Here is a 15,872-nt window from a genome sequence, read left to right on the forward strand (position 1 = left end):
GGCCCATACAATATGCAATTTTATTTTCTTCAAGCACTAAAATAAAAAAAAAATGCCTGTTTCCCCCCCCCCCCATCAACACTGACTGTGTTGCCTTACATGAATGCCTCCCTCTAGTCTATTGTATTTTGACAGTAGGAGGTTCCCCAGCCTTCTAAATACAATTATCACGGTTAGCGGCTATAATTGCGCGGGCATTGATCAAAAAAACAAACAAAAAAAAGTACAGGCTGGTTGTACTGAAGATCAAAATCCGTCCAGTACTGGTCAAATCTTGATCCACCTATGGACAGCTTAAGAGGAGCTGTCCGGTAGGAGAAGAAAGAGGTAACAAATGAAAGTATTCAGTGAGTGACTAATATTACCCGAAAAACACAAATGTGTTAAAATAATAAAAATTTATTCAAAAAGTATCCGAATTCTGTGTAATCCCCTAAAGAATAACCACACACAACCCCATAGAGCACAGGTGTCAAACTAACAGTACTCCAGCTGTTGCAGAAGTCCCATGAGGCATTGCAAGCATTACTCCAACATCTAGAGGTCCAACAGTTGTGCCTAGGCATGATCCTAAAAATTTTACCTTTTGTGAACTTCCTGGTATGCGAGTGTGCCTAGGCCCTCCTGTGCTTATTTGTCTGATAGTTGTATATCTGCAGTGTAAGATCTAAGGCACTGTTGCCTCCGATGTCCCTACTCTGCTGCTTAATTATTTCCTTGCTGGAACTTATGACATGAGGAGGAAAACCCCCGACCTCTACAAAGATAGCCACCTCCACATAGAGAAGCTGCGCTGAACAAGGCATTGTAAATCTGTAAAGGGGGCATCTCAGCTGAGGGGAGACCACGGGCAATACTGGCGACTAATCCTTTGCCCTCTGACTGCCTTTTTTTGGACAGATTCCATGGTCTCGTTCCTCTTTAAAGGATCACTAAAGGAATTATTTTTTTTAGCTAAATAGCTTCCTTTACCTTACTGCAGTACTGGTTTCATGTCCTTATTGTTCGTTTTTGCTTTGAAGTTGCTGTAATTCTGCTGTGATCTCCACACTTCCTGGTTGTCTGTTTCCTTATAAACACAGTACTGGGAGCTTTTCACTGTGGTCTAAGCTGTCATTACTGTGTGTCTAAAACATAACAGAACCAATCAGATTAATTTTAAAAACAAAATACTGCCCTGGATTTGTTTGTTTTTGTTCTGTGTGTCTCTCTAGTTCACAAGAACATGAAACCAGTTTAAAAGTGAAACTAACCTGCAGGCACATTATATGATTGATTTTTATCTATTTGTAATTTTAAAAGGAAGTTAACTTTTATGTCTCTATACCCTGTAAACAGTCATTTCAGCCAAAAAATTGTTTTCCTTTAGTGACCCTTTAACCCTTTGCATAGCCAAATACAGATCCAACATTGCACATTCATATGGGGGCTGTTATGATCTATTCTTGACTAGCTGTGTGTGTACGTATGTACGTACGTACGTACGTACACATACATACATACATACATACATATATATATATATATGTATATATATATAACACTAGTCAGTGGGTACTGTAAGCTCTGCTGTCAGGCTTTCATTTTACATTTTGTCTGGAGAGCATCTTTAAATGAATCAGGAAGAACAGTTAATCCACTTACCCAGCTTAACACAAGATGCTCTTTAGGCTGACTTTTACATCTCATTAGGAAATACCTTTTCCGTAATCTCCAGCCTATGGGAAAAGAACATAAAATGGGATCCACAGATATCAGGACCAGAAGAAATTTCAGACAGGGATGGTTCTTGCACATATTTCAGACACGAATGATTCTTACACACAATCTCACCTATGTCTTTAAGAGGCTCCATCACCTCGTATTTGGGATCTGATCGGAAGAACATGGACACTTGTTGCAAGGCAATTTCTGTGCAAATATAACAGTAATTTGTTTAATTTATTATCAGCTTTTTTTTTTTTTTTAGCATTTTACTTATTTATAGCTACCTATTACTTATGATGTATAATTAAAAACATAATAAGCTCCTAGGAAAAAAATCTACCACCTGCTCGATAATAGCAAGGAATGCTCCCGATTTAAATTTTTACTTTCCAACCTCCCAAGGGGGAAATAGAAAGCATCTACAGCAGTCTAATGCCCCATCAATCTCATAGGGAGTCTGTAAAACAGACTAAGTGTCACCTGGTAGCTTCAGATAGCGCTACTACAGATGCAAGAATCCTATGACATACTTCATGTTTCTTGAGTTCCTTGAGAACTCATTTTTTCAATGCTAGCAATCCCTGACTTGGGACATTGCCACTTACCTTCTAAGAGACCTTCTAATTCTTCCCCACTCTAGCCTCAACTATAACAATATGGCTGCAGTGGGACTTTGAAAACCCAGCAGTTGGGTGCCTTTGTAGAAGTAGCTGCAGATGTACAGACCCAGGTAACTCAAGCTGAAAAATCTAAATCATTAGGTGTGTTTTAAACCACACCCCCCCCCCCAGCAGAAAAAAATAAATACAAATAAGTTATACATGATGTAGTTGGTTTTCAAAACTGCACATCCAAACTAAAAGTGGACCTAAACCCATAATAATATACAGTAATCTTTAATAATGTTATAACTGTGCCGCTAGCTGGAACTTATGACATAAGGAAGAAAAGCCCTCCTTCCACACAGATACACAGTGCAGAATAATGTATGTAACTATAGGCAAACACTTTTCCCGTTTTGGAAATTTTTACCATTTGTTTCTCATTGTGGAGATTTATCTTCATTTTCTGTCCCCCAGCCAAACAGGAAGCTAGCGATAATCCCTGTATATTAAGCAAAAAAAAAATCCTTGGGGACCCCCAAGTCCCCAGAATTAGTATCCCCACTGGAAGATTTGCTCTCTATTTTTTTTCTGGGGACAACCCAAAATTAGGGATTTCCTTTTACTTTCAAAGATAACAGTAAAAAGGAGCAATTGGGGGGGGGGGGTGGTGAATCTCCTGAACGGTGGCACAGACTGCAATAAAAGCAGTTTTGTAAAAAAAAAAAAAATATATATATAGTTTTGTCTTTAGTAGCACTTTAAGTCAATAATGGAGGAAGATCAGCACCACAGGTAATACCGAGCCTTTTCCCTCTGCTTGTCTTTTTTATGGGCACAGCTTCTAGAGTTCATTTCCTCTTTAAGGTGTTCATATATCCCTTTTCTCTCTGTTGTCACATCTGCTAAAGCTGTCATTATAGCAAAGCTTTGGGCCTTTGTTCTGTGCAATATGTGAACACTTGAAGAACATGTGTTGATAAAAGCAAGGTATTTCATCTCCTCACGTAGACATCAGAGGCAGCTGCTACAGCTGGCTTTTATTTGTCCATTAGATGATAAAACACGCAAGAAATAGGAAAAGAATGGTAGCAGCGCTCACACCAGGAACCAAATAGATCCAAGTCTAGCGTCCTGCAAGTATCGGTGCTCAGGCTTCAGTGTCCTCTTAATCACTTACACCAAATGTAGATAAGATATAGGAAGCCGAAACATCAGTGTTGATTCTTTATTTTCTATGAGGCGATAACAAATAAAACCAGCTTACATGTTTCACCCAACTGCCTTAGGATATTATCATGTTTCTGGATTCCTATATCTTATCTAAGCTAGACACAGGGCAGGTGATACCCGGTTGATTTGAGTCTAAAACCCAAAAATAGTACAATCACAAGACAATTGTTTTATTCTATAAGTATAAAGGGAAGGTAGGCACTGCCTTATACACCAAAAACCAAATTAATATACAAAACAGATGCCACATATTTGACATGTGTAGACATAAAAAGTCCACACAAGCAATAGTGTGTTGCTGAAAAGTCTGAAAAGTGGCAAAAATCTTCTATCGAAAGTGCTCCACCACGTGCTTATAAAATTCAGGCTCACCAAAGCAATACGCCCAGCAAGGTGACCATCAGGTGGATTGAAACTAAAACAAATTATAGACCATTCATTTCTTTGTAAGTGGGCAAGCTTACAGAACCTGCAAGGTATCAAATAATCAATCATTCTCCCCACTGTATATATGGACTTTTTATATCTACATGTCACATATTTAGCATCTTTTTTGTATATTAATTCATTTGTTTTGGGATTTATTTTTATTTTTTTTATGTTTTTGGTGTATAGGGCAGCACCTACCCTTCATAATTCTATATATATTGTCAGTGTTTTATTTGAACTTAATGGAGCAGCAGCCTTAAATAAAAGCAGTATATTGTTTTTGGTTTGGTGCCCTTCATATTTATTGCATGAATTGTTTTATGTCAAAAACAAAAAAAATCTTAAAGCTGCACTCTTGGTTCAGCAAAAAGAACATATACACAATAGTCCTGATTGCAAATACTTAAACTTCTGAGTATTTTACAGTTCAGCTTTTACGGATAATTTCCACGCCATAGCAGTTCTTAAGATTGTGTTCTCCAAGTCCCCAAACTGCTCTTCTCTATATGTCTCTAAGGAATACCAGGCTGTTCTAATTCCCCCCTAAAGAAAGCAGGATCAGCAATGGTCTGTGCTATGATGTAAACAATCATCGGTATAAACGTTATGTCCCTCATGGCTACCTTGTCTGCTAAGCTAAACCACCATAACTGATAGCGCTACCTACATGTCATACCTACTGTTTCGTTACCACTCATTAACTCCCAAAACATGACCCAAAACCTTTCCACTACATGAAGTCACACTAAAGCCTGATAGAAGATCCTCAAGCGGGAAGATATGTTATCCAGTTGTTACACTCACCTAGCATTTTTCAAAATCAAAGCATGAAGAACCACATGAGCAAGTACTTGGTGTTTTACTAATTCATGGCACATTTCTAATTCTTGCAATAAAGCCAACAAAATGACCCAGTAGAACATTAAAGCGGAACTAAAGGCATTCAACATAAGACTGCAAGCAGACAGGCTATTATCGCAGAAGAGATATGCAATATCCCTTCTGCAATAAAACACACCTACCTGCCTGTGTGCAGACCTCTGCTGCATGTAAACATAGCTGCACGTGCACGGTACAGCTTACATCGCTGGCACACGTGCGCGCGCACACACACACCTAAGGGAACCCCTCCAGGATCTGCATGAACCTACTCACAGCTGAAAAAGATTTGGGACTCCCCAAAATTCTGCCAAGAGTAAAAGCCACACTACAAGAGACAGAATGTTCATGTTCTCTCTCACTTCACTCTTTCATTCTGGTTCTATTAAGGACACTAATGCCGCGTACACACAACCGTTTTTCGGGTTGTAAAAAATTACGTTTTTAATGGTCAACCCGATCGTTAAACTGGCCTTGCCTACACACGATCGTGAAAAAAAAAATGCTCTAGCAAAGCGCGGTGACGTACAACGGCACTATAAAGGGGAAGTTCCATTCGGATGGCGCCACCCTTGGGTCTGCTTTTGCCGATTTTGTGTTAGTAAAAGACGATTCACGCTTTTCAGTCTGTTACAGCGTGATGAATGTGCCATCTTCATTACGAACGCTAGTTTTATCAGAACGAGCGCTCCCGTCTCATGAGCCAGGATTAAGCACTGATCGTAGTGTGAAACGCGTAGGCTGCAATCTCAATTTTTTTGATGTACTTTGTAGTGCATTTGCCATCGGTTTTAAAATAAAGACAACCTAAGGGTTTTTTTGGAAGTGCGGCTGTCCATTCTTCTAGCCTCTACATTTTGCCTTGTGCATTGCCGGCACTCCTGGTCTCCTGAGAAGCTATTGATTGTCCAGCAAACCCACCTGGAGCGTTAACTCCCCTTTCCCGCACCCGTCTCATAACTTGCTTCTGAGCATGCGTGTTTTTTTCACGTCGTTAAAGTCCACACACGACCATTTTTTACAACGTTAAATACGACAACGTTAAAAACGGCGTGAAAAATTAGAGCATGTTCTAAATTTTTAATGCCCATTTTTTACGTCGTGAAAAATGCTCTGGAGCCCACACACGATCGTTTTTAATGACATTAAAAAAAAAATCATTTTTTTACAACCCGAAAAACGGTCGTGTGTACGTGGCATTATTGACTGTGCACACCTATCATACTTCCATTCTCTCATCGTGGTTATGGGTTCAATTCTCGCATATCTATATACATTGATATGGTTATATATATATACTATATATTTTCTACTTTATTTCACATATTCCAGAATTCCCATTAACAATGACATTACGCACCCACTTTCCATAGGGGACTGTGACTGCGCGCCTGGCTTTTCCTATTGGATCCCTTTCTCAGCTCCCGGGTGAGACATAGTTGGTCGGTCCTTGGCACACGCTATCACACATTTTAGCTCATACGCGAGTAATTTTAGGTATGGCCAGCAATCTTTAAGTAACCAAGTTCCTTACGGTGGTTGATACAACAGACTATAATGGTTATCTATCCCTTCCCGTTTTAGAACATGGATGCATGTTTCTATCAGACAAAATTTTACCCAATATCCAGTATGCGTACCTTTTACTGTTATGTGCCATGTGATCAACAATTATCTTGATGTAAGCGGACAACTGTACTATGCATGTTATGCTGCATTATGTTATGCCATTCAATGGTTTAGTAATAAACATATGTATTTTTTTCTTTTTTAGTACAAGGACACAATAATATACCGCTGGTTTGTTTCCTTGGCTTTACTGCAAGAATTAGGCAGACGGCAGGAATTAGCAAAACACGAGGCACTTTAAGGTAATACTGTTTTCAGAACCTGTTAAGCTGGGTAATTTAGCTAAAAAGGATAATTTAGAGAGCCTGAAGATTAGCATTAAGGCAGTTATAATGATGCAGATCAGGCCACCTGACAACTGGGCACTGGTGCCATGTTTACGTCATAGTGATTCCGAGGTCTGACATATCTTGTCTGCAGCATTCATGCAATAGAAAAAAATAGCGGTTATTTTAGGTCTTCATATTCATCATTGATGCATCCATTATAAGGCCACATAAAGCAGCCTTTCAGTTAATACTCAGCCTTGAGAGACAGAGATAATCTACTCGCAGCCTAAATATTGGCAAATTATGTCAGCAAAATCCGGTAAATAATTACATGTGTGGGCATCTTAAATGTTTAACGGCCCGCACTAGTATGGACCCTCCAAATAACATTCTTGCAGCCAATGCGGACCTGTAGATTTAGTGACACTATCATACACAATCAGACTACCATATGACTGCATCATCTGAATCATGCCAAAATCTAACTCACTGTAGGGGACATAAAACATCAGTCTTGTGACCTACCTGTGTAATTTGCAGAATAATTATTTGGGTCCAGGAACTTTTTTACAATTTCACAATTACTCAGTATATGATTGGAGGTGATAAAGTTCAGATAATTTTGGAGCCCTTTCTGTCGCTCAGCGATAAATTCACGGTCCATGTTTCCAATGAGTTTCTTGGGGGGAAGAGGTAGACTTAGACCTGAGATCTGAGAAGACATAAAAGCACAAAAGTATAGGTAATGTATTGTTAAAGTTCACCAAGCAAAAACTTTCCAGCTGGGTGGAACAAAGCATGCAAAATAATTCATTACATCAAACACAGCAGCAAAAACAAATGGTTAATATTCTGCGTCGCATATGGCTAGAAGTGTGGTCGGTATAATGAGGGCTATGATACTGCTTGGAGGATTGCCTATAACTGTAATTTTGAAAAACATTTGCTCTTTTTTTTATATCCTGAGAAGAGAAGCAAATTTTGCAAATATAATCCTTTACCATTTCATTTGATGTGTTTAAAAAGTTATCACAGGTCCAGGCCAGTGCTTTGTTTACATTCAACTTGTTTCTGGTCTTGATTTTAGGCTATAGAGAGAGACATGTGTCTGCCAATCAGGAATGAACAAGGAAAGACATATGGAATACCCCTATATGTGCATTCAGTTTTAAAGCATGGGCTTCCTAAATCACAATGTATGGGAGATGGGCATGACTTGGCTAAAGTTATGTAGCCCAGTGGTTTATGATCTCTTGCTCCAGTGAGTAGATGAGCATAGTGTAGTTTAACCAAGAACAAAAATGAAAACAGTGCACTGGAACTGAGCAATAGTTGGTGACCAATGATGTAGGAAAATGTTGTCCAAGAAGAGGTTAAAAAACAATTCAATGCTGTCCAATATTGAGGAATAAACGTAAGTCTTTAATAGTTATCGAAGCCGCTGTTGTATGCAGACGCTGTTCACAAAGTAACTGACAGGTAACCCAACAGTATGGCCGCTCTCTAGAGCCGTAATGTCAGCAACCAGAAGTGATGTCACCAGTCGGCCGGATGCGACGTCCATGGGACCACGGTGTGAATGGCGGCTCAAAAAAGCCAACCTGATGGATAACATGTTTTAAAGCAAAAGCTTCTTTATCAAATCCAAACAATGAACATATTTAGCCTATTATATAGACAACCCTTTGGACTGAAATTGGAGCGCAAAAATTCACCTCCCAGGCCCTCCCATTTCCACCCGCAGGGTTGTTTATACAATAGACTTTCTTTGTTTACTGTTTGTATTTGATAAAGAAGCTTTTGCTTTGAAACACGTTATCCATCAGGTTGGCTTTTTTGAGTATTTTCAGCCACCATCCACACCGGGGTCCCGTGGATGTCATATCTGGCCGAGTGGTGACATCACTTCCAGTTGCAGACAGCACGGTCCTAGAGAGCGGCCATACTGTTGGTTACCTGTCAGTTACTTGGCGTCCGCATACAACAATTGTCTTCGACCGGAGAACTCTGCGGGTCGAATACTAGCGCTACCTTGGTGCTTACTCTGGGACCACCGAGCAAGCAATCTACAAACACGCCATGTTCTCCACATCCCACCAGGAGATATTACCATGGGTCCGGTGAGAAAGTATCGATATACCCATGAGCCTATACCACCATATGGCGGTTGTTTTATATATTGTTACACAGTTTTGTAACTATTTAAGACTTACTTTTATTCTTCAATACTGGACAGCATTGTGTTGTTTTTTAATCTCTTCTTGGGCAAGATTTTCCTACATCATTGGCTACTAACTATTGCTCAATTTCACTGCGCTGTTTTCATTTTTGTTTTGTATGCTTTGCTTTCACTCCCAGGAGGTTTATACAGCTGCATCTGATACTTGTTGGTCTACCAGGCTCCTTAGCGCTTAGCCCTACTCTGTCTATTATAGTGTCGTTTAAAGTCATCATTTACAGCTCCTGGGACTGAATACATTGAACAGATACATGGGGCAGATGCATTCCTTGTACTTGTCAGTCATTGTCTGAAGTCAGATCACCCTCCAACCTGCATGTTCAGACAGCTGAATATAATACTAAGCACCGTTTACACAGACCCGGCCATGCGATGACAACTCTCAAAGCACAGGTATAGAAAAGCCAACAAGTGGCATTCCCTGGTATCTTAATTTGTATCCCTGAGTATATTAAAATGGAAACCAACTTAAAAAACAAGAAACACTGACAGGTATGATTTTTATGACAGAGGAGATTCTATTGGTCTCTTCTGTCATAAATGCCTTCTCACTGCCTGTCAATAATTATGTACACTGAGCCATGCATGTCCATTTATTTATGGAACTGTTTTGAGCCGAGATGATGTTATTCGCGATAACATGTGTGGGAGTGACATCATTGCAACCTGGCCAGTCCAGTGGTCGAACAGTAGGAACCCCGTAGAAAGAAGACGGAGGCAAACAATGACAGCACACTGCTGGAGGGGATTGTTTGACAGTTAGGTGTGCCATAATGTGCTAATATGCTGGGCATACTCGCACATTATGGCTAATGCCTCATAGGGGCCATTAAAAAAAAGTTGTAGAGTTAAATCGCTAAATTCTGCTTTAAAAAAAAGCTAATAGGTTTGGTACCACTGTTCTTTAATGGGAACTTCACAAAGTTAATGCAAGGATTGGAACATTATTTTTTCTATATTATTATACCTGTCTATGCATGATTTATATCCCTCTTATTCAACTTTATGAGAATGAATCTTGGAACTAAAGTCCATGTCACTCTTGTAGCCATTATGAGCTTGCCAATGTCAGGATTGCTATATGGGCCTAAATAGGGTAGAAATAGACTCACCTGGTTCCATGTGTCACTCCCTCATTGGTTGGATGAGAGACTCTTTGCTCCCTCGCTAGCAACTTACATTCTGCAACATTTTTGCAATGCTTTGCTCATCCACTCTCCACATCTCCACTGAGATAGTGACCCATGGAAGCAGGCAAGTATTTTCTCTGCATTTTTCAGCGATCTTGTGACGGGCAAGGATCACATGTATAACATCAGCCTAGAGTCAGAGATGGAAGCCTCCTTGGGTGACAACTGCTGCCCTGCCAGGTGTCTGGACCCATACTGATAAAGAAATAGGTCTTCCAGCTTCTAAGTAACAATACGATCATCAAAGCGCAAGCCCTGCGTTTGCTCACATGCTTGTTATGGACAGTTTTTTGTTATGAGATATTGGTATGCGCACTCAGAAGACCCTGTGTTATCAGCATGAAGTCAGGTAATTGGCAGAGTAGCAAATGCTAGACTTCAGGTGACCTTTTACCTCCTGAATCTCAAGTCCTAGGTTCATTCATCCTCAAACACAATAAGTTAAAGTAGTACTAAAAGTTTAACGTTTCTTTACCTTGAAGCTTTCACAGGCTAAAAAGGTGAAAGGTAAAAAGTGCCCAGTACATGCGAAAACCATCCTCCAACTACATCTCCAAACACTTACCTGCTGCCCTGGTCACTATTAGGTCAGGGCTTGACAAATTTACTTTGAATTTAGGAACCTGCTAAAAGATAGGAGACAGTTTTTTTTGGTTGAACACGTAACCTGTCCCGAAGGCAAACTTATCATTTAACCCTTTCACATCCAGAGCCATTATTGTGTTTTTTCCACACATTTAAAAAAATCATTTGAGGCCTGAAGACTACATAAAACCCGCAAACATTATATATATTTTCTGAAAGCAGACCCTAGAGAATACAATAGTGGAAGTTCGAATTTTTTATGTCACACAATATTACTGCAAAGGTATTTTCTTATTTATTTCATTAAAAAAAAAAAAAACATTAAAAAGAAAATGTTTTGGGGGGGCAAAGAAACGCAATAAATTACCAAATTTTGGGTAAAATATAAAAGAGGAGGTTGCACAGAGTAAATAGATACCCAACATGTCAAACCTTAAATATGTTAGCACCCAAATTTTCCATAGGTGATGCTTTAAAACTCATATAGGTCATCAGTTTAGCATTACAAAGGAGGTCTGGTGCTAGAATTATTGCTCTCATTCCGGTGTTTACGGTGTCATGCAATATGTGCATCACAAATCAACGTTTTCAGGCGCCCCATCTTGTACATGCCTATATGTGGGGGGGCCTCCGTTGGGGTTGTGTGCTTGGGTGTAACATTACTTTTTTACAAATTAAAAAAGACCCTGCATGTCTCCCCTGTGCTCCAGTGAATGTTATTGTATTACGGTCTTTCCCGGCCTCCATGGCCAAGGAAACTGAACGGGGACCCGGAAATGACATCACACGTCACTTCTGGATCAACAAATAACAGTGCAAAATAACGTGTCTGCTCTCCTCCCTCCCCTCTCCACAGCGGCACCCGCTATATTGCTCCCAGGCCCGCAGATGGGCAAGCAGAGCCCAGGATACATAGCTGGGGGGTGGTGGGGCCTGCAGGATGTGGGTAGAATTTGTCCGGCAGCCCAGTTTGATCAAGCCCTGTATAAGGTGAGCCTGGACCTCCTCTTCTTAAATTAAAGAAAAGGAGGAGATTTATTATCATTTTATTTCATGGCAAATTTAGGTTCTTTAAAGATAGGCCTGCACAATAAAGTGGTTGTAAACCCTTACATATACCCAGTGAAGTGACTGGTCTCAGGTGATTTATAAGATGATTAAACAAATTCTCCTATATAAAGTTGTACCTCTCTATCTGCAGTCTTCTCTTTACTCTACATCCGTTCAAAGTGCAGAATTTATTAAAGCGGGAGTTCACCCCCAAATCAACTTTCTGACATTAATTCCAGCATACTGCTAACATCTGCAGTATGCTGTTTTTTTTTTTTCCCGCTACTTATCGTTTTATGAGCCGTCGTTATCTGGCTCCGAGCGGGGATCGCTTCCGGGTATAGGCATTCCTAAGCAAAGAGGAGTTGATTGACGGTCGGCTAAAGCGCGTCACGGCTTCCGAAAATACCCGAGAGTGTTTACGGCGCCTGCGCAGTCAGCTCTACACGGCAGGCGCCGTTTAGCGCCGTAAACACCCTAGTGTCATTTCGGGTATTTTCGGAAGCCGTGACGCATTTTAGCAGCCCGTCAATCAACTCCTCTTCGCTTAGGAACGCCTACTCCTCGCAGGATTCCCCGCTCGGAGGCGGATAACAACATCTCATAAAACGATAAGTAGCGGGAAAAAAAAACCCAGCATACTGCAGATGTTAGCAGTATGCTGGAACTATAGCAGAACTATAGCAGAAGAACGAAGCAGCTGAAAGACATTACTCTTAGTGCTCAAGTACACATGATGGAGGGATATGCTTTGTTCATATTTCATGCCTGAGGTTTACAAACCACTTTAATGATAAATTAAGACTGGGTATACAGATTCCCTCATAACTCCAAGTGTGACTTGTTCACTAGCAATAATAGTCTAAAAAAAATGAATGGTCAGCTGTAGTTTTTTGGTTTCTAGGTTACTTTACTATTGGGACTTGTGCATGCTGACCCATCTGCAGCGCTCATAACATGAACACAAAAAGCTTTTGTTAATCCTGGGAATAAAATCATACGGGCGTTTGAACAGCCAATTAAATTGCTACACTGGATTACAACTGTTTGATTTTGTTATAAACCCAGCTGAAGCATGTAATCCATCACCGCTACCCATAGGCTTTTATTTTTTACACACAATTATTATTTCAAAGCTTTGTATACGTCATAAGAAGCCATTCTTCTGCTTGTATAATGATCACAGATACCGCACCCAGATGAGATAAAGAAGGACCTATGTCTGCTGGCTGAATGATCATATCAGTATAACAGACCTTAAAATAAACTGCCCATCTGACATAAATACGTCATGTTCTCTGCCGGTCTGACTTTGTATCCTGAACTCGTGGCATTATAAAACGTACATTTTCTTTTCACAGTTGTACTTTATAACCATCTGTCCTGAAATTCAATTTGTGCCCATTAAACACAGCCCAGGAGAAAGCCAAAGTGCGAGATACAGGGCACGGTAATGAAGAGGATATGAAGCGTGGCCTGCGTTAAAAAGGAGGAATTACTGCCAGTTTACATGCTAGATGTGAGCAATGGAGATTATCAGATCTGACAAGCGTCTGAAAATCCAATTACACCTGAAACAAGTCACATTTGAGAGCGAGAACGACGAAAAATTAAATGATCAGCCACAGGGGGAGAATATGCAGCTTACTCAGTAAAGCATTTTCGGTGCCCTCACCTTCTCGATTGTGATGACAGCGCAGAACAAAAATTGAGAGTCTCCTCTAAAGGTTCTATAAATCTATTCAGTGCTAATATAGAGCTCATCATACTTAAGTGGGGATACATCTACAACTACTTTAAGTGCCCATTTGGCATGGCAAGGATCGAATGCAAGGTTTAAGCAGAAAAGCATTTCCTGTGCCTTATTTTTTTCAACGGACACAAAACCAGGGATCTGATTTAAATGTGCCATTAAAACGAATGCTTGTCAGTAAAGTTCATGTCATATTGAAAAGTGACCTCCTATCATAGGGTGACAGTGTTGTTACACTAGTAAAGGAAGGTGTGTTAGGACTCCAGAACAAAAACTCCTTTTAGCCCCATAACACCGGGGGGGGGGGGGGGGGGGGAGCACTGAAAGCCAACAGCAGACTTTCTCAACTTTGTTCTCCAGAGGAACCCTTAAGACAGGGTTTGACAAATTTGCTTGGAATCTAGGAGCCAGCTAAAAAAGTTAGGAGCCAGAAAACGCACCCCGTCCCGACGAGCTTGCGTGCAGAAGCGAACACATACGTGAGCAGCGCCCGCATATGTAAACGGTGTTCAAACCACACATGTGAGGTATCGCCGCGATTGGTAGAGCAATAATTCTAGCCCTAGACCTCCTCTAACTCAAAACACGCAACCTGTAGATTTTTTTAAACGTCGCCTATGAAGATTTTAAAGGGTAAAAGTTTGTCGGCATTCCACGAGCGGACGCAATTTTGAAGCGTGACATGTTGGGTATGAATTTACTCGGTGTAACATTATCTCTTTCTTAATATTAAAAAAAATGGGGATAACTTTACTGTTGTCTTATTTTTTAATTAAAAAAAGTGTAATTTTTTCCCAAAAAAGTGTGCTTGTAAGACCGCTGTGCAAATACGGCATGACAGAAAGTATTGCAACGATCGCCATTTTATTCTCTAGGGTGTTAGGATAAAAAAATATATATAATGTTTGGGGGTTCCAATTAGAGGGAAGAAGATGGCAGTGAAAATAGTGAAAAATGACATTAGAATTGCTGTTTAACTTGTAATGCTTAACTTGTAATACCAACGGCCACCACCAGATGGCGCCAGCTCACATCTGGTGGTAATAACTTGTAATACCAATGGCTCACCACCAGATGGCGCCAGCTCACAAGCCAAGTCGCCAGGACACTATTTCTAGTCGCCATGGCGACCGGGATTTGTCGAGCCCTGCCTTAAGATATGTCAGATTATGGGGAATACCCGTTAAAACCAATTTATTGGGGGTCAGAGAAAAGGGACTCTTACATTGGTGGTCAGAATGCCACCCTAACAGAGATCATTAGTGTCACACCACTGGCTTTTCCAAGTGGTTTTGGCTTTAGAACCATGCAGGCATCATCACACAGGAGGTCAATCAGTTCAGCACAATGAACCCCTAGCAACCTCTGGAGGAACTCTACTGTTCCATGGAACCTGTTGGGAAGAATATGCAAAAGTTTAAGTTGTCACCAGAACAGTAAGTGAAGGGGGAATCTTCCAATGAGAAAACCTGTTCTGGTGACAACTCTCTACAAGAGGATTGCTTTCAATTTAGTAAGGTTTTCTCTTAGGTCACATTATATCTTTAGGACAGGAAGATAAGGTAAATCCCAATGTACACAGATGGGAACAAAAACAGACAGGGTTTCTCTGCTCTATCCATAAGAATTATCTTATGTTGGAAAGTCACCACTCATAAAAATGAATTCCAGGCAACAAGTGAAACTAGTCTCTTATCTAGTACCAATATAATATACTGAAGTTATAAAATCCCTTGCAATTTTAAGAAATTAAACCATTGGGTAAATGTGTATATTTTTTAAGTTTATAGATTTTTAAACTGTTTTACATCTGCTTTTTTCCCCCTACTAGCCTTCAATATTTTGAATATATATATATATATATATATATATATATATATATATATATATATATATATATATATATATATATATATATATATATAATGAAGGGACATGTAGTATAATTTCAGAACACATGATGAGCAATGAGCAGAGCTGATATTTACCATTTTATTTGCGGATTTCACACTGTGAGAAAAATTTAAATCTTCTAACTTAAAAACGTGCTAAAAATATTCATGACTAATTCAAGTCAAAAATTACCTGCAGGTTATTGTTGAGCGTGTCAAAGTCACTGTATCTTCTTATAATCTGAAAGGTATAAATAAATTACATATTAAAAAACAAAAAAACAATGATGTGTGGATGGATAGATAGATAGATAGATATCTATCTCCGTCTCTATACACACACACTCACTATATTACCAAAGTATTGGGACACCTGCCATTTACACACACATGAACTTTAATGGCACCCCAGTCT

General features: G+C 39.9%; 1 protein-coding gene across 2 annotated transcripts in view; it reads right to left on the reverse strand.

Moving 5' to 3' along the window:
• The window catches only part of PXK (PX domain containing serine/threonine kinase like), a 109,024-nt gene that overhangs the window by 45,079 nt on the left and 48,073 nt on the right, over positions 1 to 15,872 (reverse strand). For both annotated transcript variants that reach the window (XM_040359209.1, XM_040359210.1), the window contains exons 3-6: positions 15,651 to 15,698; positions 7,274 to 7,460; positions 1,834 to 1,911; positions 1,645 to 1,718 (exon numbers count right to left, since the gene is read on the reverse strand). In XM_040359209.1, coding sequence (XP_040215143.1) covers positions 1,645 to 1,718; positions 1,834 to 1,911; positions 7,274 to 7,460; positions 15,651 to 15,698 — 387 coding nt within the window. The remainder of the gene's footprint in view (positions 1 to 1,644; positions 1,719 to 1,833; positions 1,912 to 7,273; positions 7,461 to 15,650; positions 15,699 to 15,872) is intronic.

This window comes from Rana temporaria, chromosome 7 (genome assembly GCF_905171775.1).
Source record: "Rana temporaria chromosome 7, aRanTem1.1, whole genome shotgun sequence".
Lineage (NCBI taxonomy): Eukaryota > Metazoa > Chordata > Amphibia > Anura > Ranidae > Rana > Rana temporaria.